At 61.8% G+C, this 25577-nt stretch overlaps 1 protein-coding gene across 5 annotated transcripts in view; it reads right to left on the reverse strand.

Annotated features, from left to right (window-relative positions):
• Positions 1–1795: 1795 nt before the first annotated feature.
• PEPD (peptidase D) overlaps positions 1796–25577 on the reverse strand; it is a 117729-nt gene continuing 93947 nt past the window's right edge. For 4 of the 5 annotated variants that reach the window (XM_058529101.1, XM_058529098.1, XM_058529099.1 and 1 more), the window contains 5 exons: positions 25036–25113; positions 14897–15045; positions 6265–6449; positions 2698–2889; positions 1796–2189 (listed from right to left, as the gene is read on the reverse strand). In XM_058529101.1, coding sequence (XP_058385084.1) covers positions 2052–2189; positions 2698–2889; positions 6265–6449; positions 14897–15045; positions 25036–25113 — 742 coding nt within the window. In that variant the 3' untranslated portion in view covers positions 1796–2051. The remainder of the gene's footprint in view (positions 2190–2697; positions 2890–6264; positions 6450–14896; positions 15046–25035; positions 25114–25577) is intronic. The other variant, XR_009216675.1, reaches the window with a different exon arrangement.

The raw sequence follows: 25577 nt of genomic DNA on the forward strand, positions 1-25577 counted from the left end.
ACCCGTCTTGCCACTCCCTTTGAAGCAGCTCTTAGAGCCAGATGCCATTTCACGTCGCCACCTTTCCGTTCTACCTCCTCCATGTGTCTCTTGAACTTGTCTGCTTCATCTCCCCACCCCTTTATGCAGAGCTGTCATCCTCTCTGGCCTGGCCTTGGTCTCCCTGGATCACAGCATGCTCTCCAGAACCTTCTCTCGTACCCATTGCACACAGGGTGAGACCCAGTCTCCTGGTGACGTGGCTCCATTTGAGCTTGCCAACTTCATTTCCCTCCAGTCTCTCTCTCACATGACTGCTTGGGCTGCAGGGCCGCCGTAGGACAGCTCCTTACGTCTGCAATGCCTCAACTCACTCTTGCTTTTCACTTTCCACCCTTGGTGTCTCGGCCCCCTGGCTTTCTAGGTCAGTCCTGTTACTTTCTTTCATGGCACTTTTCAGTGTTTGAGACGACGTATTCGTGCATGTTCGTTTAAGGCAAAGCGTTACCTAGGAGACTACAGGCTCTGAGAGCAGGGATCACATTTCTATACCACACTGGCACACAGGAGATGCTCAATTATTTACTGAATGAATACCTAGACCCTTCCAGGGTTTTGGAAGGGCTTTTAGCACATACAGCTTTCCGGAAGGGTCTCTAATGTATTTCTGAAGCCGTACTGATTTCTGCAGGAGTTGGAGGAGACAGGCATTGGCTACATCCTCTCAGACGTGGGGCAGAGTAGGTAGCTACTGCCGGCCACCTGAGACGTGCACTTTCAGAGAGTGCCCTCTGACTTACTGACCTGGACTAGACAGAGTCATGTCTACGTTCCTGGCGTCCCTCTTGGACAAAGAGCATTTAGTTATTGAGATTTCTCCGTGTTCTATGTACTTGCTTGATAATCAGAGAAAATGTTTATGTGAAATGGGCAGTTTCAGTATGCAGTGTCACGAATGACTTAGGGAATATATCTGTGCACCAGCAGAAAACCTAAAAATGCATGACAAATCTATGAAGCAAATAAGATAAATGGTGATTTGGAACTGAGACTGATAATGTGGCCACATCGCAAGCACTATTTGTGTTATATAGGAAGAAATCAATTTGTACTAAACTCTTCAGTGACTTCTCAAAATGTCTCTAGCTTGGGCTGTCAAGTTTTCCTCCCCATCATGGTGTCATCTCTGATGTCCTTGCTTCTCATTTGCCCTTCACCTTCGCTCGGAAACCTACTGGATGAGAGCAGTGTGAAGAGACAAACATGGGATGGTGAATGGAATTCTAGAAGCTGGCTCCAGGGGTGGGGGCAGTTCTGTGGGAGAACCGGGCAAGGAAAGGTAAGGACAGGTGTTCTGCCATTGGCCAGAACCAGACCCAGCAGGCCTTGGAGGGCTTTCCCGCCTCAGAGTGGAGTTTGGTCAGTGGGCTTATACTTAGGGGAGACAAATGGTCTTGGCGAACATGGAAGGAAGGAGAAAGCTCACTTTTGCCATGGTGCTGTCTTAGACGGCAGCATCTCAGATGGATGCAGGCTTTGCTAGCATGTCCCCATGAAAAGGAAATAAGGACAAAGAATCCCTGCAAGTCTCCACTTTTAAATAACTGCGCCTTAAGTGCTGCGTAACGCTGCCCCTCAGAACTCTCGCTTGGAGGCAGTAACCGTATCAAAAAGGCCTCTTATCAGTGCAGAGGCTGCTGTAGGACGGTTCCACTGTGCCCGAGTGCCGGGACCTCTGCAGGTCCATTTCTGGGGCTAAGCGTGCAGTGCACATCTGCAAAGGGATAAAGAACAGAGAGGGAGCCGTGCACAAAGGCCCATTTTAGGAAATCTTTTATTGCAGATTCCATTCTGCATATTGATTTTTGAGAGAAAACACTGGAACTGTATCTTTCCTGAGCAGAAGAATACAAATGACAGCAAGACACATTTTAGTTGCTACTAAAGAACAGGATTATTTTCAATCAGCACGTTAAAAGCAGCGTAACAGATTAAGGGTGTGATCTTGCAGAAGCTTAATAAAAAAGGTTGCGAGGCAGGCTGCCGGTCACACTGGGCACTCCCGCCTGGCTCTACTTTGGTCCAGAGAAGGGAGTAAAGGCCTTGTCATGGCCTGCCATGCATGCTTCGATTTCCTCCACCGTGCGGGGCACACAGGTCAGCAACTCCATGCCACTGTTGGTCACCACGACGTCCTCCTCGATGCGGACCTGGGTCAGGCCAACAGACACTCATTATTTCTGAACTGGCCTTATGTGCTGGATTAGAGGGTCAGACCGGAAAGCTCCAGGCTGAGCCCCTCCCCTGGGTGGGAGGAGTCCTTCTAATGAGGGGTCAATACAGCCCGTGACAGAAGGGGCTGGCCTCAAGGCCTCTGTGGGTGACTGCTGAGAGGAAGGCTCCTCCCATGAGGCCATCTGCTCGTGCCACCTGCCCACCCTGTCCTTGTCCCTTGCACCTTGCCAGGTGGATGGGAGCCCCTGGAGTGGGCAGGGGTTATGACGAATCCATGTCTCTTCTGTTGAGAGGTCAGGCACCTGTCCTGTCTCGTGACAGACCATGAGAAAAGACAGGCCAGGTCCTTCTCACATACGGAAATCAAAATTGTCCCTCCTCCCGCTAGGGCTCCTGTCCTGCGACCAAGAAGTGACAGGCAGCAGTGGGGTGCAGGGCGGTGGGCATTCTACAAGCAAGGATGCGGGGCCCATGGGCACTCACCCCACCGAAACCACGGAAGCGCTGCAGGACCTCAGGGTTAAAGAAGCAGGCGCGGGCCGGGTCAGCCAGGGCCTCGTCCAGGAGGTGGTCGATGAAGTAGATGCCCGGCTCCACGGTGAGCACCATGCCTGGCTCCAGGTGCCGAGCGGTACGCAGGCTCCGCAGGCCCGGCTCGTCGATGCGCTCCACGCCCTGTGGGGAGAGGAGAGGCGAGGAGGACCCCACTGACGGCTCCCAGGCTGGCACGGACCAAGGAGGGTGTCAACTCCAGCCCAGGGTCACTGCCTCAGCGGGAGGCAGATGGGCACAAAAAAACACACCGCGAAGCCCTCCTCTGCCACGTGGGCCTTCGCACGGGAGGGCTGGCTCCAGCCCCGGGGGGCCTCTCTGGAGCTGCAGGGGAGGCTTTGTGACCGTGGGGGGCCCCAGCCCACTCACCGTTGCTGTGCTGTGCCACAAGCTCTTTAGATGAGACCTTCTACTCTCTGCCCAGCCCCCCAGATTTTGAGTGTGCCTGCCGCTTGTTACCCTCAGAGCTGCCTGCAGAAGCCCTGTGGACACCCCTGTGCACCACCAGGGCAGGCTGCCCCTGCTGGCCCATGGGGCTGGCTGGGGGTCCGGCTGCCCTCACCCAGGCCTTTCCTGCCAGGAGGACGGCAGAAGCCAAACCTGGGAAGCCAAAAAAGCTCTTAAGGAGGCTGTGAGCCTCCCGGGCTGCGTCTTCTCTTCCAGGCAGCTTAAGTGGAAATTGGCCTCAGAAGTGCCGGGCCGGGCTCCCCCAGGCCAAGTCCCAGGTTTTCCATGTGGCCTTCCAGGAGGAGGGACAGGTGCTGTCATCAGGATGGGCGTGCCAGCACCAGCTCCGGGGCATATGCGCACAAATGCACGTGCACCCCGCACCCCGTGTGCATGGCCTGGGGGTGTGGCCAAGTGCTGTGTCCCGTGCCTTGCCCACGCTCTGGGCCCTCCAGCTGAGCCCTGGGGGGAACGGCTCCCAGCCCTGAGGAGGGTGAGTGGCAGCGGCAGCTGCTCCCTGCAGAGGCACTCCCCTCCCCCAGCGCACACCCGGCCCAGGCCTGTCCACTCACACAGACATAGCCGAGCTGCCTGGGCCAGCTGATGCTTAGGACACTTGCAGAAATTTCCTTGCCTTCCCCAGGCCCCTGAGGCACCCATGTGGCCCCTGGCCAAGGCCTGTGAGCGAAGGGCAGCAAGCAAGCTTTCTGGGCTCGCCCTGCCCACTCGCGCCTCTTCCCTGGAAGCTCAGCTGTGGAGATGGAGCTGTCATTTCTGACTGTTTAGGGGCCAAGAACATCAGACTTCAATTAGTGGTTCATGTAAGGTAACCAGAAACAGGCTGGCTCAGCCTCCACGGCTGGGCACCGGCGGGAAGGCGGCGACCGCGACTCTGTCAGGGCGGGGACAGCGGGGCACACAGAGGACCCTGACCTGGTGTGAGCCAGACTGGGATGGAGGTGATGAGGGTCACCAGGGCACTGTTACCTCTGCTGGGTCATACTGTGGGCACAGACACCTGTCTGGTGTGGTACCCGGCTCCACAACACTTTGTGCCTGGAGGAGCTAGGCAGGAGGGCAGGGGACGCGTTAGGGCCTGGTCTGGAAGGACGGTCCCTGTGCTCAGGTGAGAGGTGCCTGTGGGCGAGGCAGGGGCCTGGCTCCTCCCAGAAGCCGCCTGTCAGAGCTGGAGTCCAGGTTTCTGCTCCCAGACATTCCCACTCCGGCCATCTGAAGTCTGTGCCTGGGCACCCCCTCCCTGTCCCTTACCTTCTACCCGCTAAGTGCCTATCCCCTTCTCTCCACTCCAAGGCTGTCAAAGCCAGGGCCCTGGTGGAGGCCCTGTTGTTCTCTGTTCCCCCTCCCACGCCAAGCTGTCCCACGGGCGTGTAGAGGGAGGGGTGGTGTGCTCAAGCTTGTTCAGAGACAGGCTGCCCTCCAGAAAATTTCAGGACCCCCACTCAAACCAGAGGGTGAGGGGAGAATGGGAGGGATCCCGGGGGCATGGGAGGACACGCCTGCCCCAGCCCGCTGACCATGACCCCTTCAGTGCATTAGCTCTCAGCAGTCTGCCCCATGGGCCCCCAAAATGGCAGAGCAGGGCTGGAGAAGGATGGGGCCTGAGAGCAGACCCCATGGAGGGGAGAGGCCGAGCCCCTAGCCCCTCTGGCCCAGGACTTCAGCCCTGCTGGGTCCATGCCGGCTCTGCCTGGGCAGAGAGCTGGACGTGGCCTCAACTTTTACTGGGCTCTCAGCAGAGGAGACCCAGATGTGTCTCTAGGCCTGAAATAAAACAAATGACTTTTATAGGAAAAGCCATATTTTTTCCACAATGTTTATCTGTCAGAAGAATAGACTCTGTGAGCACAAAGGGCTGCTTACTGGAAAAGATGAAAACAGTTTGCTGCCAATTTTCTCCGGTGGAAAAAAAGCGCTCTGGCACTAATGAATACCGACCCCAGTTAACAATGTCTGGAAGGGCCTGCTCTTGGCTCCCTGTGCACAGTGTGATGGAGAGAAATTAGGAAATTAAAACTGACTTTGTTTCTCTAAATTTAACTGTTTACACTTGAGGAAAAAATAATTGAATAATAATGCTTCTCTTGAGCAATTTTTTCCCCCCAAAAATCGTTCTTAGTGCTTTCAAAATACCCTGTAGCCAACAGGCCAAGCCTAGTCTTGGCTAAGTGGCTGGAGGGCCCCAGGGCGTGCACCGATTGCATAATCAGCCCCCTGCACCATGGGCACCCGGCCCGGGCCAGGGCCCGGCTTATCCCCACCCGCGGCCTGGAGAGGCTGCAGCCACCTGCCCAGCAGTGCCTCCCGAAGGCTGTGAGCACCCTCTGGGTGGTCCTCTCAAGGATCAGTGGGCAGGAGGGGGAAGGGAAAGCCTAGCCTGGAGCCGCCCACACGAGCCTCCTCCCCTGCCCAGGGTGCCTAGAGCGCTGGTGACAAGGCCACGGGCGCGTGCTGGCCACACCAGGGAGGCGCAGGGGCGGGTGTCTGCTGCTGGGCTTGTGGGGGCGCTGGGCTCAGCTGGTCCCAGGAGGGACCAGGGCCAGCCACCAGCTGGTGAAGCCTCATCACCCCCTCTGAAGAACACCCACGGCAGGAAGACATGACAGGTGCAGTGCCAGCCCCATCACTAAGACCCAGCTTTGGGGCTCCCGCTGCCCTGCAGGGACCCCACGCATTGCACACTGACCATCCACCACCCTTCAGGGCAGGCACTACAGGCAGCGCACAGCCCAGGGCTCACCGTGCAGAGCACACCCATCTCGCGCCAGGTCCCGGAGAGGCGGCCACCAGTGGAGGCAGCTCACACAAACACCCCTGCCTTCACCAGGGTCCTTAGGGTGGGGACACCACGGCAGCAGGCCGGGCCAGGACCAACCAATGGGTGAAGGGCAGGAGGGGCAGCGGGCCTTGCCGGCACTCCGTCCCTCCTCGTGCTGCCCGTCCCACGACACCCAGCCCCTCCCTGCCCTGGGCAGGGCCAGGCCCCGCAGCACTCCGCGGGCAGGCCACTTGCGCTGCCTAGTCCACTCTGACCTCGGGGTAGCCTCCCACGTCGTGCACGTCAATGCCCAGGAAGTGGCCGAGCCCGTGAGGCATGAATACAGCTCCCAAGTGGGCCTGGGCCATGGCGTCGACGCTGCCGCTCAGGACGCCGATGCGGACCAGCTCCTCCAGGTGGATGCGGTTGGCCAGGCGGTGCATGTCCGGCCACCAGACACCTGCGGCTCAGGAGGAGGCTGCAATGAGCTGTGGAGACTGACAGCCTGGCCAGGGTCCCCCAGAGCAAGGTTCGGGAACACATGAAGCCCTCTCATTGGCTGAGGTGGGAGGGCCTGAGAGGTGAGGGGCAGGGGTGGTGTGGCCTGGGGCGGCCCTCCATGCGGGACTTCCCCAGCCACTGCTCTGGACCCTGAGACCCTTCCCCTCTCTCTCTCCATTGTGCCCTCGGATAGGCTCTTGTCACCCATGGCCAGGGGCCCAGCCCAGGTCTACTCCCCAGCCCACGCTGTGTCCACGCTCGGCCAGTGTGCTTCTGGGGCCAAGGGAGCCCAGCAAGGCCCCTGGGCATCAGGAAGAGAGAGCGTATGTCCCCAACAGCGGATGTGGGGCGGCCTCAGTGAGCCCCAGACCAAGGCTCGGGCCCCAACGCTGCCTCAGAGCCCCAGGCTGTGGGGCCAGGGGGAAGCCTGGGGCTGTGGGAGGGACGCATCCTTGCACACCCCAGAATGGGGCTGAACCACGCTCAGAGCAGCTGTGGGGAGCAAAGGTTTCTGGGGTGAAGGTGCAGCTGGCACAGCCTCATGGGCTGGCTGGCAGGGTCTGCGGCCCCGCCTGTTCCCAGCGCCGGCTGACCGTCTCCATGGCAGCCTAGCCGGCCAAGCCCAGGCTGCTCATCACACTCATCTTTGCCCCATGTTTCTGGGGCAAAGGTCATCGTGGATAGCATCCCCAGGCACTGAGTTTTCGGGTGCACAGGCTTTCTGGGGCTCAGGGACTCGGCCCTGTCTGGCCTCCTGGGAGGCCCTGGGGGGCAGCTTACGGCAATGGCACAGCCGCCGTCATGAGCCTCGGTCTTCACCAGGGCAAGCCCTGGTGAAGGGCTCCATGGAGTCCCCACCTTCAGCCTCGCCCAAGGGCCCTGGGCGCTCAGCCTAAGCACCAGACAAGGACCAGGCCAGCGAAGCTCCCTGCCCCAACCCATGAGGGCCGAGTCTGGGGCAGGCCACGTGCTGGCCGAGGCCTGCAGCTCCAGGACACGCAGGGCCAGGTGGACAGGGTGGAGGCCTGCATCCCTGTGCAGTGCTCTGGCCAGAGCGGGTGGCCAGCACTGGTCCCTGCGGCCCCCTCCACGTGGGGAGCAACCTGGCTCTCAAGGGGCCTCCCCACCATGCCCTGCTCTACATATCCCCCATCTTGGACGATCGCTGCCGCAGGATGGGAGCACTGGAGGGATTCTGCACTGCGAGGGGCCTCTCTGGACCCTGTGCTGGTGAGGGCTGGGCCACCAGGGTCTGGGCTCAGGGCTCTGAACCTTTGTGACTGGCAGAGGGCAAACGATGGGCTCAGGGGGTAGAGAGAGACGAGAGCCCACTCTGGGCCATTGCCTCCCAGACACTCTCGCTGGGCACCAGTCCCCCACGTGGGGGCCCCTTCCCCACCAGACAAAGGCCCCACAGTTGGGGTCTTGGGCTGGCTGGAGGCACGGGGCTGATCCAACCTCCTCAGGATCTAGGCCCTGAGCAAGTGGTGAGGCTGCACCCTGGCCAGTTCACAGGGCAGTGGCCAGACCATGGCCCAAAGTGCAGGGAGGCCAAGGGTGAAGGACGCCCAGACCTGTCCCAAGAGACAGAGGGCCTCCTTAGAGTCCAGCTCCGTCCTGCCTGCCTCGGTCCACGAGGCGCTGAGGTAGGGGTGGCGTCCTGGGGTCCGGAGTCTGGCTGTGACCATGACAGCATGAAGGGAGAGCCCAAGCCTCAAGGGTGGACGGCTTTTCTCTGATGGTCTAGCATCCTGAAATGGAGACCTGGGTCCAAACCCTGCTCAGCTGCTTACCTGCTGTGTGACCTGGGTAAGCCCTGACCTCTGTGAGCCTCAGATGCCTTCTCTGTCCAACAGGGCCACCACACTGGCCCTAGAAAGCTGGCCGCAGAGGCTCTGTAATCTACCAGTGGAATGGGTCAGTATCCTCCCCAAGTCTGTCATTAGCCACTATTCATCCATCATTGTCAGGCCAGCCAGACCCTGGGTTCAACTCTTCATGTCCACTGTGTTCCTGGGGCACAAGTCAAGGCTGCCTCAGCCTCCGGCCCCCCCCCGTTTCCTCTAAGACCCACCACCCCAGCTCGCCCTCCCCAGACCAGGGCCCTCTGTTCCAGAAGCACACTGAAGACTCTCTGCATCACTCTGCTGACTGACTGCAGAGTGGTGGGCCTGCGACTCCTCCCCCCAGGGGCTCAGTATAAGTCGGCCCCCCCTGGAGAGACCTTCCCTACCGCTCTCCCCGCTGTCATGACTATTTCTCTCCATGCACCTTTCTCCTTGTACCTTGTCTCCTAGATGGGTCTGCCTACTTGCTGCTTGTGTCTCCCCATCCGAGGAGCTGCTGCCTCCCCTGGGCACCCCGGGGCCTGGCACAGCAAGTGCTCCCTCGTTCCTAGGCTCTGCTCCTGCCCAGAGGCTCCCCTAAAAGAACCCCCCAAGCAGCTCTGTAAACTGGGCTCCCATCAGACGGCCTGGCCCCAGGGGCTGAGGAAGGGTGTCCTGTGTGGTGGCTGACGCCACAACCCCAGTGCAACCCCATTTCTCTCGGGCAGGGCCTTTTCCGGTTGCCAAAACAGAGCCCCAGGAAGCAGCCTGACTCCAAACCGGGCTAACTTCCACAGTGGGGCCGCGGGCCCGGCCCGGCCCGGCCTCGGCCTCGGGTGGGAGTCAGGTATAAATCATGCTCCGTGCTGGCAGCTCGGCTCCTCTCCTGTCCTCACGGCCCCTCGTGGGGGCCGGACGCGCGGGCCCAGGCGGTCCCCGCGGCGCCTCGAGTCTTGCTTGCCTGCACGCCCTCGGGGAAGGCCTTGCACACAGCCCTCTTGGCCGGGAGTGGGAGTTTCTGCCTGTGTGTGGTTAGGGTTGTGACAGTGATTAAACCTCCAGCAACTTGGCCCCAGCGTCTGGCCCGGATGGTGGTTACGACACCCACAGGCAGGGCAGAGGCCCCTGAAGTGTGTGGAGGTTACTGCCCTTGGGCTAGGCTGCGGGGCGGGCACACGCCAGAGGGCCCCCCACCCGCCCAGGCCCAGCCCACGGTGGGGGCAGCCCATGGCCTGACTCCCGGGCTGCCCTCCCCCCACAGCCCCGGCACCTCGGAGCCCACACGACCCAGCCAGAAGGCACTGCTCGTACTGGGGACGCACAGAGGGGATCACACTGCAGAAACAGGGCGTCACCTGCCCTGCCTCCCTCCCGCCTCCAGGGAGCACCGAATCTTGTCCCCTCTTCCCCGAAACATCTCCTGAACCTTGACCCTTCGTGGGTCCCCACCTCTCATGGACTCCTGCTCAGGTTCCTCCTCAGCCCTTGCAATGCCTCCTTCTGTACAGCATCCTGCAGGTCGAATACCAGGACCGGCTCTTTAGAACACAGGTCAGACTGGGCCAGGCCCTGTGCCGAAGACAGAGCCTCGAGATCCTCGCCTGGCTCTCCTCTGCAGCCTCATCCCTCACCCACTCCCAGGCCAACGGCCCTGAGTGCTGGCACTCCCCTGTGCCTTCCATCTGCTGTTCCCTGAGTTGGGACCACCCCTCCAAGGCCTCACCTTCCCAGACTCACCCCATTCCTCCCATGGGTCTATGTTGGGGCTTTCTCCAGGAAGCCCTCCCTGACTGCCCCTTTCTGTACTGCCAGAGCGCAGCACACCACTGGCACAGCCCCGGCTGGACACAGCCTCTGAGCCCTGAGGCGGCAGGCCTGTGCCCTGAGCAGGAACCCCAGCCTTCCCCACGGCACGGGCCTGGAATTGGGGGTGACCTCGACCCTGCTCCTCCGTGCACTCTGACCCCAGGGAGGCAGAGCAGCCTCTGGGTCTGCACCCCACCACCTGCCCACGGGCTCAGAGGGCCAAAGCCCGGGGCGCTCAGGCCCCAGCATGTGTGCAGAGCACCCCCAGGTCACCGGCTGATCTTCTGTGCCTACCTGGTCCCCCTCGGGCCACACATCTCCTGATGGGCCAGGAGCCACTGGGCCTGCTGCTTGGGCCAGCTCCTCGGAGCCAAAGCGGCATCCATCACAGCCTGGGGCTTCCTGCCCGGAGTGAGACAGCCCTGGGGTCTCCGAGGCCCTGAGCCGAGCCAGGAAGGCAGCAGAGGGCCCCTCAAGCTACATCCGCACAGCCACTTCCAGACAAAGAGCTCACTTCATCCGAAGACAACGGCCCTCGGGGGAAGATGTGTGCGCCAGGCCCTGGGGGTGCAGGAGGGAGGCTCAGGGCTGGGGTCCCAGGGCAGGCACACAGGCTGCAGGGAGCTGCCTAGCAGGCCGAGCTGGCGCAGGGCTGAGGGCCTCCAGCCCTCACCACTGCAGACCCCTGTCTGCTGCCAGGACCTCTGGGGACCCACTAACCCTGCGGAAGGCCAGGGGGCCGCGTGGCCTGGGCTGCAGGCGCCGCGACGCTGAGCCGAGCGCAGCTGCCTTGCGCAGTCTCCGCGTGGTCCCACCCCCCGACCCCCACCCCCGCTTCGACACCCTGGCAGAGAGCCCTGAGGGCGTAAAGGAGGCCAGGGAGGGCGGGAACTCGCCCACCATCCCATGGCCAGCATGGGGGCCTCTCAGGCCAGCGGGGTGACATGGGCCCTCACCAAGGACAGTCTTCCCTCTTCTGGCTCCTGCCCCAGAGGGCGGTCCACGGTCTGGGTGGCCCTGCACCTCTGTCTGCTGGACCCCTGTGTTCGCATCGCCTCTAGGGAGAGGCCTGAGGGAAGTCCAGTCCCTGCCCAGGAGGGAGCCAGAGCCGGCATGGCATCCCCAGCACAAGCCACAGGGGCCACATGGTGGGTCACGTGAGCCAGCACAGCTCCTGGTGCCCTTCTCCCATCGGGTCACCTGGCGGCTCTAACAGCATCTTCTCCTGCTGTCTTGTCCACTCTGGGGACAGAGGCACCTCCCACCACCCAGAGCCCCTCCTTCTGACTTCATAGTGGCGACCCCCGCAGTGGCCGGGATCCTGACACCAGGGGCAGAGGCGAGAGCCACACGGGCTGTGCACGGAATGTCAGAGGGGTCCTCCACATAGACTGAGACCACTGCTTTTACAGACCATGAGGAGCGGGGCCCCTAGAACCGAACTGCAGTCTGCGCCACCTATGTGGGGGCCTGGTGGGGAGGGGGCCCAGAAGGGTGGGGCCCTGCAGCACTGGGGGGAGACCCGAGTGGGCAGGTGAGCAAGGAGGGGAAGGGAGATGCTTTGGGTGCTGGGAAATGGGAGGGTGTAAGGGGCCAGGGTGCTTACAGGTGACCTCAGTGCTCCATGGTGGCTGGAGGGACCAGTCCGCAAAATGGCCCTGTGCAGCAGCCAGCTCAGACACTCGTCTCTAGGGCTGCCCCTGCCGGGCTCACCCCAGCCCTCCCCACAGCGTTTCCTCCCCTCATGAGGGCCGGGGGCCCATCGGCACACTCGCTGGTGCCCATGGAGACAGGGTGGTCTGCACGGGGTGGGCCGCCCGCCCTGACTCAGAAGCTACGGAGAGCTTCGATTCCACCCAGCCATGGCATCCAGGCCGCTTCCCTGGGGCCGGCGCAGGGGGCATTCTCCCAGGTGCCACGGCTGCCTGGCCTGGCCCTGCCCACCCTCCTGCGGCCCCTGTGAGTGACCTCAGCCCTCCTTCCCCAGCTGTCTCGGAGTGACCATGAGGACACTACCTCTCTGACCCCAGGACCGGGGGCCAGGGCCTGCCTTCCTCAACCCCTGGGCCGCACTCCAGGATCCAGTGTACTCCGACCACCCCTCTCTGCTCTGCTCTGGGCATCTTGCTGTGACCCGGCTGTCTTTATTTACTCTTCCCTGCACGGTCGCAGGAAGCAGCCGTGCAGTCTCAGTGGGAGTTTGTCTTGGCCCAGGAGCTGAACCCACAAACCAGGGGTATTTCCGCCAGGACAGGGCATGGGGCTGACCCGGCTGCGGCCTCCTCGCTGCTGGGGGTAGGCGACCTGCCCCCATCTGAGGGCAGTTCTGTGGAGTCAGGCTCGGCCCTCGGGAACTGTCGGCGTGTCACAATCTCGAAGTATGGGCGGTAGAGGTGGCGGGTACCGTGGGGAATGTGCTCCATCCCCCACACAAGGGAACCTCGAGGCCCCAGTGCAGGCCCAGCCTGTGCCCCACTGTGGGCTGGGAGGACCACCCCATACAGTCTGCAAAGACCAGCTCAGCTGAGCCCAGTCTGGCTGGGCCTGAGGCCTTGTGCCTGCCCCAAGAGTGGTGTAGCCAGGCTGCCCCATGGGACCGGGGGGACAGGGCGAGTGCCGGGATGTGGGGCCCTGGGGACTTGCCTGTGGGCCTGGCCACTTTCTGGGCAGAAGTGGGGTGGTTTTGTTGGCCAACTGATCTGGCCAGGACACCAGCTGGGGAGATGCCACCCACCCAGGTCCTGCCTGACCCCAGCAGGCTTTCCTTGGGGTGGGTGGGCAGGTGGGGCTGGCCAGGGCTTGAAGCCTGGAGCTCAGAGGTGAGAAAGAGCCCCGGGGAGCCACTGTCCTTCCAAAGCTCCATCTGCCCAACATCCCCCCAACCTTCCCTCCTCACCGCTGGCCACGCCCGGGCCTCCCTCTGCCTGCTCCGTCATCCCCAGTGTGGAGTGCAGTAGACAGCCCTCCGGCCCCCTCTATGGTGGCCCAGTGGCAAGCTTGGCTCCAAGCAGGCCCACTCCCCCCTCTTGCAGGGACCCACCATGGGGCATGGATACACAGGGGTCACGGAGACCAGGGTGGGCTCGGCCCCTCCCAGCCCTCACAGGCAGCGGAGCTCGGCTCCCACCGGTTCTGCAATGGGAAGCGGGGAGCACCAGCCCCTTCCATCTGGGGCCTGGACCTCCTAGACATCTATTTCACAACTGTCCGCACACGGGCGAGGAGTCCACCGAAGGGAAAGGTAACATGGTTTGCTCAACCTACACGACACTGCCCGCCCGGGCGCAGCTGCAGAGTGGCACAAGGGTGGGAGCGGGAGGGGGAGAGCCAGCGGAGGGCTCTCCTCGGGAGGACACAACCCCCTTTGCCAGCCAAAGCCCTTTGCAGCCTCTGAAATACCCATCATCTAAATGACCAACGTTATTCAAAACTGAGCAAAACCTCGTCTCCCTGGGGGAAGAAAGGGTGTAAGGAGAGGAGGGGCAGGCACAGCCTGCTGGGGTGACCGCTTCACCAGGCCACCAGGCCGGGTCTCACAGCGCACAGGTCAGAAGGGATAAAGGCTCCTGTGAGCGCTCTCCCTCCTCCCACGCCCGCAGCCCGTCGTCCAGCTCCCTCCTTGCACCTCCCCCTGTGCGCATGCATCCCCGTTCTCACTGCCCCCTTTTCTTCTACACAAAGGGGCCGCTGGCCACCCCATCCTGCACTGCTCTGTCCTCAGCAACAAGCTGTCCTGGAGGTTTCCCGTACTAACGCTTCGAGGAGGCTGCTGCTGTTTAACAAGAAGCACAGGATGCTGTTTCCTTCCACAGCTGATAAACCAGGCAGATCCCACCAACACCGTCACGCCACTGGGAGCTCCACTTTCAGGCTGTCCTTCCTTTTGGGGCGTATCTGAGTTCCCCGGCCTGGGACTCATCCGGTCACCAAGCTCTGTTCCCGCTGGACAGCTGAGGGTGCTGGGCTGGGGCTCTCAGGGCTGGACAGGGGGCCACCCGGAAAGCCCTGCTCACAGTTTGCCTCCTCTGAAAGCGACAGCTGCTGAGGACCCCTCAAAAACAGCCCCTGGCCGGCAGCCATGGCTGCAACTCATCCCAGCAACTGGCTGGGGGGCCGCAGGGGCCTGAGCCACCAGGTCCCGGGCCCACAGGAGGCCACCTCTCGGGGCTTTGACAATTCGGGAGCTTGGGATCTTTTTTTCTTTTTCTTTTTTCAAATAAAGACTCCATGGAGGGCTGTAAACCTGATGCCACAGTCTCCCTGATTTCAGTCTGAACTCAAAGTCCCAACTTCAAGGCTGTCACACCAGGTCCTCAAATGACCCCAAGGCCTCTGCTCACCATTCCCCAAACCCTGGAGAGACACTCGGCCCTGCCAAACCCAGCTGCAGCCACCAGCCCTGAACAGGAGGGTGCTCCACGTCCACCAGACGCCCAGGTCCCGAGCTGGCGAGCCCTCCTCGGAGTGGACTCTGCTTCGGGACACAGCAAGGGACACGCTGACATCCCAGTGGCCAGTGTGGGCAGGGGGATGTGCAGGTGGAGCAGGTCAGAGAGGACGTAGGGTGATTCCCAGCTCTGTCCCCGCTTGGTGGTCAGTCCCGTTTCCTAAGAGTGACCCTGGGGACCCGACACCATCCAGGGTCTTACTGGCCAAGCGTGTGAGGGAGACAAAGATTCAGGTCACAGAGGGCAGGACCCGCTTCTCAGAGGCGCCCTGCCACCTCGCATTCCGCGCCTGGCGGCCCTCCCCGCGGGCCCCGCCCCGCCCGCACCTGGCTTCATGGCGCTCATGACAGCGCGGCAGCTGCGCAGCACCGCCTCGTAGATGGCCTTCTGGTCTGCGGTGAACTTGCCGTTGGCGGGGAAGGAGCACGTGATGTCAGAAGAGAAGCAGTAGTACTCGCTGCCCATGTCGAACAGGCTGTGGGGAGAGGAAAGCATGAGGCCAGTGTGGCACTCGGGGACACAGCCCCCAACTCCCCCCACCTGCTCGGGGCTCACGGGTGGCCTGCTCAGCCCTGGACAGGGCAGGGTGCTGAGCCCGAGCCTTCTTGTGACCAGTGACCAGAGCAGGCAGCACTTTGGGGCCCCCCATCCAGTGTCTCCTCACGGTGCTCGAGCAGCAAAGGAACCTCAGGCCCTCCCGGGAGACCTCTGACCCCAGAGCAGGGAAGGCTGGGGGGAGTCGGGCTGACCCTGCACACATCCCCGGCCCTCCACAGCCTCCACTGACCCGGCCTCTGAAGGCCCGGCTGTGGGTCCTCACCGAGAACGAGGAGGGGAGGAGATGTCCCCTGCCCCCGTCCGCCCCCTGGCCTCCACGTGAGCCCCTCCAGGGCTGCCCTGCGCCCAGCACGGGGCCCGGCTGCAGCCCGCAAGGCGATGCTCACGGGAGCTGCACAGGGGACAGACAAACCCCCCGGACAGGGAACCGGGGTTGAGCCACACCACCCGCCTCTCGCAAGCCCCAGTGTCAGAGTGAAAACCCAACCGACGGCTCTGCTCCAGCTCTGGGGTCCCCTTGGCCAGAGGGAAGCGCCCCTCTCCCTGCTGGGGTGGGACAGACGTGCTCTGCCAGGGCCTGAGGGCAGGGCGGGGAGCAGGCAGAGGACAGCCTCACGTCCAGCGGGGCTTTCCCCGGGCCAGCCAGCTGCACACCCCCTCGGGGGCCGCCTGGTGCCCCAGCATCCCCAGGCGGCAGAGCAGGGAGCAGCAGGCACAGACGCAGGGAGTGGAGAGTGGTGACAGAGGCAGCCTGGAGCCAGGAGCCATGAGCCCACAGAGGCAGGAGAGTGCTGGGACAGACGGGCAGGCCTGCTGAGTCAGGAGAACGGCCCCGCCGAGCCTGCCCTCTGGACACTCCGTGACAGGGCCCCGGGGCGGGAGGAGTGGGCCGGCTGTGCTCCCACACCCCTGCTGCTTGACCGTGCCCTCGGGGCCCTCGCTCATCGCGGCAGGAAAGCATCCCACCCCACGCGCCCTCCACAGTGGGATGAGACAGGATGTGTAAGGGGCTGCTGGCTCCCACTGGGTCTCCCACGCCACAGGGACTCCGAATGAGAGGAGTGGGGTGCACACACCGAGCACCCCAGCAGGCTGCTCGCCAACAGGCACAGAGCAGGAACTCCCCAGCACCCAGCCCCGTCACGGGGTCATGGCCAAGCCACGGCGCTCATGGTGACAAAACTGGCTGAGGGATGTGGGTCCAGCCCCAGGCTGCTGCTGCGTCTTCAGGGCCAGGGGACCACAGAGCCAGGTGGAGCTGAGGCGGCAGAGGCTGCCCTCTGATGGTGCCAGCTCCCCGTGGGGCACAGTCTACAGCCGCAAATCTGAGCCGGGGCAGAGCCACGCCTTCCACACAAGGGCTTCTCATCCAAACCCCAACTCTAATGGTAACCACAGCCACTCAACAAACATTCCAGAAGCTGCTGTGCACCTGCCTTTGGGGGCCCCTATCCCGCACAACGGAGTGGGGGACCCTGGCCCTACGAGTGGAGCAAGGAGTCAGGCCACTATCCTGACAGGCAGCACCAGCTACTCCATAGAAACAGATTTTTAAAGGAAAAATTCGAATGCTCAGGATCGCTGGATGCCTTACTGGCATCCAAAGTCCTGAGCCGGGTGCTCTGTAATCTCTTGTCTTTTTCCGATTGCAAAACACCATCAACAGAGTCGACAGTGCAGAAGGCCCCAGATAACAACTCAGGTGACTCTCCCCCAAGGGCTGGGGAACTTCACAGTGGGTCAAAGTCATAGACTCTGGGGGACCTGTCTGGGGTGGGCCGTTGGGGGGGCCCTGGGTCTCACTTGAGGTGACCTGCCCCAGCCCAGTGTGGGAGCCGGGACGACGAAACAGAGCAGACACACCCAGGCTTCTGCTCCCCAGGAGGCTCCAGATGCAACAGGGTGTGGGGCCGACAGCTGCCTGCAGTTTACCCCTGCCGGGTCATAGTCCCGCAGAGCTATCGGGAGGGCGAGGCACATCTTAGCCCTAAACTGCTGGGAAACTGAGGCTCTGAACACTGGTCCAGCAAAAACCGGAGTCGGGGGGTCAGCAGCTCAGAGCCTGGCTCTGGCACTCAGCCTTCAGGGCCTCAGTTTTTCCACCTTTAAAGTGGGGACGCCACCACTGGTGCAGGCAGGCGTGGGCAGCAGAGCTGCACGGTTCCACGGCCCAGTCTCACGTAGGGAGCAGAGCTATTCATTTGGGCTCCTCAGAGGCAACGAAGGAAAACGGTTTGTGGTTTGTTGATTCAGAACATCCAGGAATGGCCTGAGCAGACAGGACAGAGCCAGGAGCGTGGGGGACACAGATTCCTGGGGCCACCACATCAGAGGGCGAGCTGCAGCAGCCCTGGGCAGGAAGATCTATGGGACTGTGCTGATCTCAAAGAAAAACAGAAATGGCACTATTTAAAAAACCAGGAAGCCCACAGGAGCACACGCAGCGCTGGAGTCCTCTAGAGCAGCGACAACAAGACTCTCCCCCAGGGCAGACGAGACTCCTGACCAAGTCCTCGAAACTTTCCTCAGAAACACGGAAAGAACGGGGGAGGCTGGGCGCCTGGAGTTCCTCGGCCAGCCTGGCTTCATCACTCAAATTCTAGAAGACTTCAGCTGTATTTTGCGTTTTAAAGTCATCCGCTTTCTGGAGAAGGAAGTGTACACCCAGCCGGCCAGCTCCATCCTGCCTGGCGACTCTCGGGCACGGGGCTGATGGCTATTTTCGTGTTCTCAGTTCCCTATCTTTCTGCTTTTTTTTTTAAATGCCCCTCCAAGTTCCTATACACATAAGTTATTCAGATTTAAGCCATTCTGGAATCCAGGGATGAAAGCCATCTCTTTTATAAATCACTTCCCTCCAACTCCTCTGTGTCCACTTCATCTCTGAATGCAAACTGACAACGGAGAATTCGGTCACACTTTGGCTCCGCCGAGAACGCAGCAGCTCTCCTCCCCGGCTGCCTGGGGACACCAGCAGGGACCCCGCCATCCTTGGCCGAGAGAGTGCGCGTCATAATCTAAGACATCTGGGAGCTATTCCACATCTCCAAGCAGTACGCTGGCGTCTGGTTCCTCACATGTGCTCATCTGCTTCTATTTCTGGCTGGGATGGGAGGTTCTGTCTTCCGTTGGCTCCTCATGGGCAGCTTCATGCCCGGGCTACCTGCCACCACCGGCCCACCCAGACCCTCCTCAGGACCCCCTCAACTCCCTCGGCCCCACCGCAGGGACCAGCCAGCCCACAGGCAGAAGGCCTAGGAGATGGCTGGGCCAGCGATATAAGGCTGGGGAAGAGCTTTGAGGACACGCTGCAGAGTCTACACAAGGGCCACCATGCACTTGGTCGGTAGCTTCGCGTTCATCGCCCGAGCTGTGGCCTAGCTTTCAGCTACCTCTCACCCAACACCGACGCTGTGCATGCCCACACAGGCCTATGCACGAGAGCAGGAGCATTTCAGACCCCAACCTGAAGCCGCCCAGGCTGGGGATCTCTGAACAGCAGGAAATTCCTACTTCCCTGCAGACCTCAGCATGCAATAGAGAGGAAGGTGTACCGGTCACTCGCCTGTTCCTGTGCCACAGTGGGCAGCCTTTCCAGACGAGGCACGTGGGCTGCCCGCCTGCTCCCAGCCAGACCTGTGGAGTGCCAAGCTCCAGGTGTGACCAGCAGGTCAAAGGCCATCACTCGGAACCCTGGAGGCTCCCTCAGCGCCCCAGGCTGACTCACCAAGCAGACCTCTGGGCATACGCGCTCCCCACCCCAGCCCCAGAGCCAGCAATCCCCGTGCACACGGCGACAAGAGCTGGGGGCCTCTTGCGCGTCCAGAAAGAACTGCTGTCACCACTCTATGGACGATGTGGGGAGAAGCAGAGCACCAGTGTGGGGCCAAGTCCCCAGGAAGGACACTACCCAGTACCTGGCCCAATATGTGGGTGGGACATGGCAGCTGCCCATCCACGGCTTGCTGCCACCACAGCATAGTGGGGCAAGGGCTGGGCCTCAGGGCCTGGCCTCCGCGGGGGAGGGAGTGAGTCGGCGTCACGCGCAGAGCACATGCTTCATTTCACTTTTTTGGTAAGCAGTGTCCCATGATGTCTGCGAGCACCCAGGCTGTCTGGACTGGCGCTTTTCAAACTGCGGGTTGTGAAGTCAACTGAGGGGGTGCGGGTAGGAGGCGTAAATGAATTAAACAGAACAGACGGAAAGCACATGGGAAGGGTGTTGGGTCATCATCTGGGTGTACCTGCGCCCATGGTCCTGCGTTACGACATGAAGGGTGCTTCTGACTGGACAGAATGGTGAAGGCCATGGCCACTGGTCCGGAAAGACAGCTGGCTGGGGCCTGTGCCCTCTTGAGTGTGTTTTCTTGCCCTGAGGACTGGGTATGTCCTTAAGACCATCAGATCCTCAGGACCGCTGGCTGGTGACAAGCCAGTGTTCCTCTCAGGAAACAGCAAGGGGAGGGGTCCGGGCTGGGCCCGGCATCAGGGAGCAGGCCCTTGAGGTGACACTCGTGCTCTAAAGCTGACAGAGGCATCAGGACAAGTGGGGCGTGAAGCCCCCTGCCCCGGCCCCTCTGCCAGCTGGGGAGAGCCCCCAGGTTGCCCCTCTGTGAGGCCGCAGTCTGCAGATGCTGGCAGACATGCGACCAAGTGGCCGCCAGGAGCCGCAGAATCGTCGCATCCCGGCCTGCAGTATGCCAAGGGGGCTGCAGGGGCCCTGGGTGAGCAGCAGGCACCCCACAGCCTGCAGGGGCAGGGACGGAACGTCTGTGATGCAGACGCAGGCTGCTCCCCAAGGCACCGTGGTTCAGGATGGAGAGGGCAACCTTCCTTCCCAAGTAGTTTAAACCAACATCTAGTCCACGTCAAACCTGAGGAATCCACAAGGAACTAACCAGAGAGGGTAGGAAGGAGTTGGCTGGTAAAGGTGCTGGCGCAGGAGAAAGGTGCCCAGGTGGGGAAGAGCCTGCCCCGGTCGCGAGCCCTCACAGGCCTGTGTCGTCTGTGGGAAGACAGGACGGGGCACCTCGGGGGCAGCATGTGGAGAAGGGCTCTGATGCCACTCAGCACAGAGGTGTGACAAAACAGCAGGAGCGGCAGCCTTATTTCTCTGGGCAAAGAGAAGTCAGGCTTCGGCCAACTGTGGCCCCACCTCTGCCGGTCAGCAGGGCAAGGCCTTCAAGCAAGTGACTTCAGGCTGACCAACATCAGGGCAAAGAGACAAAAGGGGTCCCAGTCTCAAGACAGGGCAGGAGAGGGGAGATGACAGTGGCTGGCTGCTGAGCGTGGGGCTGGGACAGGCCTCTCCCCACTAACCGGGCTGGCTGTGCCCTTCCCATGCCCCAGGGAGGACACAGAAGACCACTGCCCAGCGGGGAAGAGGCCCGGCCCACACGTCCTGAGACAACGCTGCCCTCTTCTGGCCAGTGCTGGAAGGTTCAGCTCGCCCTCCACCGGCCACATCCTGCCTGCAGCTAGGCAACCCAGGCCTGGGCATCCTTAGTCTGGTGTTCCAGAAGGTTGTGAGAGGGGCCACAGGGCACCCTACTCTAGGAACCACTCCCCCCGCCACCTGATCAGATGGTGGGAGAGGGAGGAGGCGGTAGGTGAGGAGAGGTGTCCCAGCTGTTTTCAAAATCAGAGCCCACTGGAAGCATACCCTGGACCTTCCCTGCCTCTGCACCCCGGAGCGAGCCTGCCCTGCAGGCCCAGGAGAGGCAAGGAGAGCTGTGAGGCTGGCCTCAGACCTGGAGTCCAGCAAAGAATGGGCCCAACTCTGGGGGCATAGCTTCCCAGTGGACTTAAACATGGGCGATGGCGCTCCCTGGTGGCCCAGGGGCAGCGCACCAGCCTCTGGGGACTCGCGCTCCCAAAGCCCAGGGTGGTTGTGGGAGGAGAGGGCTCGGCTGGGGGGGTGATCAGGGAGGTAAGTCCCGGCACATCTGTGCTCACAACCATGTGGTCTGGGCCGGTGTGGTAGGGAGGGGTCCTGTGGGGCTCCCCCTGGACGGGCCTCCAATGACCTTAGACACTGTTCCTTGGGTGAGCACGCGAAGCGCACTAATTAGCAAGGGCACCATACTTCTGCAACCCTGTTTTAGAAGGTCTGCCTTCTTGCCTTAAAAATGAAAACAAAAAGCAGCTAATGGCTTCTCTAGGACAGTGACCTGGTGATGGGGTGCATGGGAACCCCAAGGGACACAGTGGGAAAGGGCTCTGAGAGGCAACAGCAAAGCCCCAAGGGGCCCCACAGGAGACTGGTGGCTCTGAGCCAGCAGAGGGGGAGGGCCCCAGGGATCTGAAGCCACACCGAAGTCTGGTTCTTCACCCCGGGACCCGTGCAGAGCGAGTGGGAGTGTCCAGCCTGAGAGAAACGGGAAGGGGCCCGAGGAGCTGGTGTGGTGTGAGGAGTGGCCCTCGAAATGCTCTTCTCAGCCCCGGGGGGTAAGTCTGATGTGGAGTGAGAACCAGCCTGTCTCACTCACAGGCCCCAATTACACGGCAATGACCGAGGCTGACAGTGGCACAGCCCCGCTCCAGGGAAGCTCCTGGTATTGGAAGGACACAGGCGTGGAGGTGGGCCTGGCCAGCCTCACACTCCACCTGGCACACACCCAGAGGCAGACAGTTTTGGGGCTGAAAACACAGAAGAGGCAGGCCACGTGACTCGGGAGCCCCCTGTGGATAAACCAGGCCCGCTCTCGCTCTGCCGGCGGCTCTCACCTCCAGTCTCTGTCATGGAACCAGCTGCCAGAAGCTTGGCCTTGGGGCCCGGAGCACAGGTCGGGGGTGGTGGGGCGGGGGTCCTGCCTGCTGGCTCGGGCAATGGCCACTACACTGCAGCTCTTCCCTACCGACGGCCACGCTGTGCCAGGCTCCACGCTCAGCACCTGGCACTTACTGTCGCTGAACCCTCCCAGGGTGAGAGGCTGTATTACCCACAGTGACTGACGGAGAAACAGAGGCTCGGGAACTTGAACTGGGGACCCTCTGTGCTCATTACACAGCCCCGTCCCCTCAGGCTCCCTATGTGTGGTGGGGCACGTCTGGGACTGTGGGGAGAGGGATGCAAAAGGCACCCACTCCCCACCTTCTCCAGTACTGACTGCCCTGGACCAGCTCCGGCCCCCAAACAGCCCCATCACTAAATGTGAAAATATCTCTGGGGCATTTTCACCTGACATCAAGGGACAGAGACCCAGAGTGTACCACCTTGACGGGCGCCTAGAAAACAGTCACGGCTTCAGGAAGAATTCTGCAGTATGCTCCTATTTTGGTTTCATACCTTACAATAAAGTATCATGGTTTTATGCTGGGATAACAGAGTGATTTATTATTTACCGAACTCAGCAGGCGCTTGGCAGATCAATTTCAATAAAACAATGGATTATAAACGCCGCCAGCAATCTGGCAGTAGCAGTAATCAACAAAACATGTTGTTCTAAATGCTGCATAATAAATTGACTATAATAAACTCATAATTATTCTACTGGCTACATTTCAAAGTTAGCACTAGAAGAATAAAATCCCCCATTTGGGCTCGGCATTAACATCCGCAGGGTCCTTGGATCAGTTGTCTGAAGCTGCAACTGGAGATGCAGGTGCCGCGCCGCCAGGAGGCCGTGGACACAGCTGCTGGGCGTGTGGGCGCCTGAGGCCTGCTGCGCCCAGTCAGCCGTGCCCGCCCGTCAGGGGTCACCCCAGGAACACAGCGGGGACCGGCCTCTCGCGGGGTGAGGACGCTCTTTGGGGCAGATAAAGAGGAGAGTGGAGAAGCTGCCACTTCCTCCGGGGTGTGCCGAGCTCAGAGGAGAAACACTCATGGCCATATGGCCCCCGTGGCAGGGCCTTCTAGCTGGCCACAGCTGCCCCTGGAAAGCAGGGACCCGCTGGTGTGGCTGGGTCTCCGCCTCTGCCTGGGCACTGGGTTCCCATGTCCTGTCCCCCTGGCCCAGCCCGAATGGGCCAGAGTCAAAGGGCATTAGGAAAGGTTACAGGAGTCCAGAGTCCCTGAAGAGGCCACGTGGACTCTCCTTGGGGCCACCAGTGGCTCTAACACGGCCCAGAGAGCAGGGCCCTCCCCTCTCTTTCCTTAGGCTCCAGCTGAGCCAAGTCTGAGGCAGCCAGGCCCCACCCCAGATCCCTCAGCTCTGCACCTGGACCTGGTACCCTCCCGGGTCCCAGTGACCTCGCCCGCACATGGTGAGGGGAAGATGAGACACCCACCTCGTGGGGTCAGGGGGAGAAAATCCACGTAAACAGACGGCCCTGTGCCAGGCACAGGGGAGCGCTCTGTCAAGGTGGCTGCATGCCCTTGGCCCCCAGGCCAGGAAGGATGTTAGACACTCTGGGAGGGTCACAGTAAGCGGCAGTTCTGCTGGCCCGCCTCTGTGGCCACTGCAGGCATGCCCCTCTGCATGCTCCCATCCCTGCCCAGGCCCCTGGGGAGAGGGCACCTCAGCCAGCATTTGTGTCCCTGACACATCCCTTCTGCCGCCATGTGCAGTCCTGAGAGGCATGTGCTATCTCCATTCCCAGACAAGTACACTGAGGCTGAGAGAGGCAACTAAGTGGCTTGGTGTCCTCCAAGAAGGCTGGGCTGGGCTCCTGCCAGCTACCGGCCCCGGGTGAGTGGACAGACCGCAGCCAGTCCTCGTGCTTGGGGTGCCCTGTGGCAGGGGACCCTGGGGTTGGGTGGGTTCCAAAACACTTGGCAGCGACGGCTCAGAACACGGCATCTCTCAGCTCACACCCCCCGTGGATGCAGGCCAGTGACCCTGGGTGCAGGCGCTCCTCACACTCTGCTGCGGGGCTAGGTTACACCCGCGGGATGCCGGGTCCTGGCCGTGCGCAGGCATCACTGGAACTCCAGCTCGGGGACTGACCCTAGCAGGGCACACGGGCGACCCGAGAGGAAGCCGACACTGCCCAGAAGCAGGTGGGAGCCTTGCTCAGGTGCCTCGGCAACAGGAGGGAAAGGCACCAAAGAGCCGGGGGACAGTGAGCACACCACACACCCCGCCCTGTCTGGGGGTCCACGACCACAGCAGATGTCTGGAGGCCAAGTCAGGGCGGCCCTGTGGGCTCTCGGCAGCTCTTGGTAGCCCTGCAGCAGCCTGCACTGGCCCCGCCTGAGGTCCGGGTGGTGGAGAGGACAGGTGAGGAGGGGCCGGTCCAGGTCAGTGACACATACAGAGCCTTCCCAAGGAGCGGAGCTGTGGCCCAGCAAGGCAGGGCCTGTGCCCAGCGTGAGCCCTACACACCGGACTCCGTGAGCAGGGTCCCTTCAACAGAGGCAAGTCCATGGAGGGTCAGAAGCACGGGTCTTGCCCACGTCTGCTCCATCACGGCTCCCTGAGGAGCTGGGAGCACATGAAACCGTTCTCAGAAAAGCCCAGCATACAGCCTTGGGGGTCAAGCCCCACCCCGACCCCTTGAACTAACAGTCGCTTATGGCAAGGGTCCTGCGGCTGAGGCTAGCAGGTTTCAGAGGGTGAGAGGCCCCCCGAGGCCTTCCCCACTCTAGACTGGGTGCCTGGCCCCTGCACTGAGACCGAGCTGTGGGCGTGATGGGCGCTGAGTGCAGAGGACACCCTGGGCAGGGGCTGGGGGACAAGCCTCCCGTCCCATGGCCCCATAAGGACACCCCTCAACCCCACAGCACAAGGTCCCCTGCCCCCTCTCTCAGTGCTTCCATAGCCCCGGAGAGGAGGCACTGGGAAGGCTGGTAGCCTTGGCAGAGAAGTCTGGACCCAGAGCAGGACGGGGGTCGCACTGTGGTCAGTCCTCTCAGGATGGGACCAAGAGGCCCCGGTCAGTCCCTCTTGAGGTTGAGCCCCACCGTGACCCCACTGTTCACAAACACGGCCGGGGCAGGAGCAGCTCGGGGGCTGGCCTCACTCACCACATGTCTCCGTCCTGGATGGTCCGGTCATTGGGGGCCCCGGCGTGTCCGTAGTGCAGCACGGCCGAGTTCTCACCACTGCAGAGAGTCAGGGGGAGGTCAATGGCTCATCGTCATCCAGCAGGCCCCAGGGGCTGGCGTCCCAATCCCCCTCCCACAGGCAGTACCATCCGCCCTGCCACAGAGGTCCCGGGGCAGCTGGACCAGGCCTGCAGCTGGAGGCAGGAGCAGGGAGCATGGTGGCCCTGGCACGCCGCGGCCACACAGCTGGTGGGCAGCCTCTCGGCTCCCAGAGGCACGGCCTACAGAGCTTCCCTGGCTGAGTGCTACTCAGGCAGGTGCCCTTGGGGCTGGGGATGTGGGCAGGAGGTGCAAAGAACAGAAATAGGGAGCAAGGGAGTCCGAGGAAGCCCTCCTGTCCTGGCAGCTAAAGGAGAGGGGAGGCCTACTGGGAAGGGCCTGGGCTGTGGCAGGGACCACTGTGTAGGCCTGCCGAGGTGGAGACAGGGCACCAGCGGCTCCTCGCCCCTCTGCTCGAGCAA

Source organism: Diceros bicornis, chromosome 34, assembly GCF_020826845.1.
Source record: "Diceros bicornis minor isolate mBicDic1 chromosome 34, mDicBic1.mat.cur, whole genome shotgun sequence".
Lineage (NCBI taxonomy): Eukaryota > Metazoa > Chordata > Mammalia > Perissodactyla > Rhinocerotidae > Diceros > Diceros bicornis.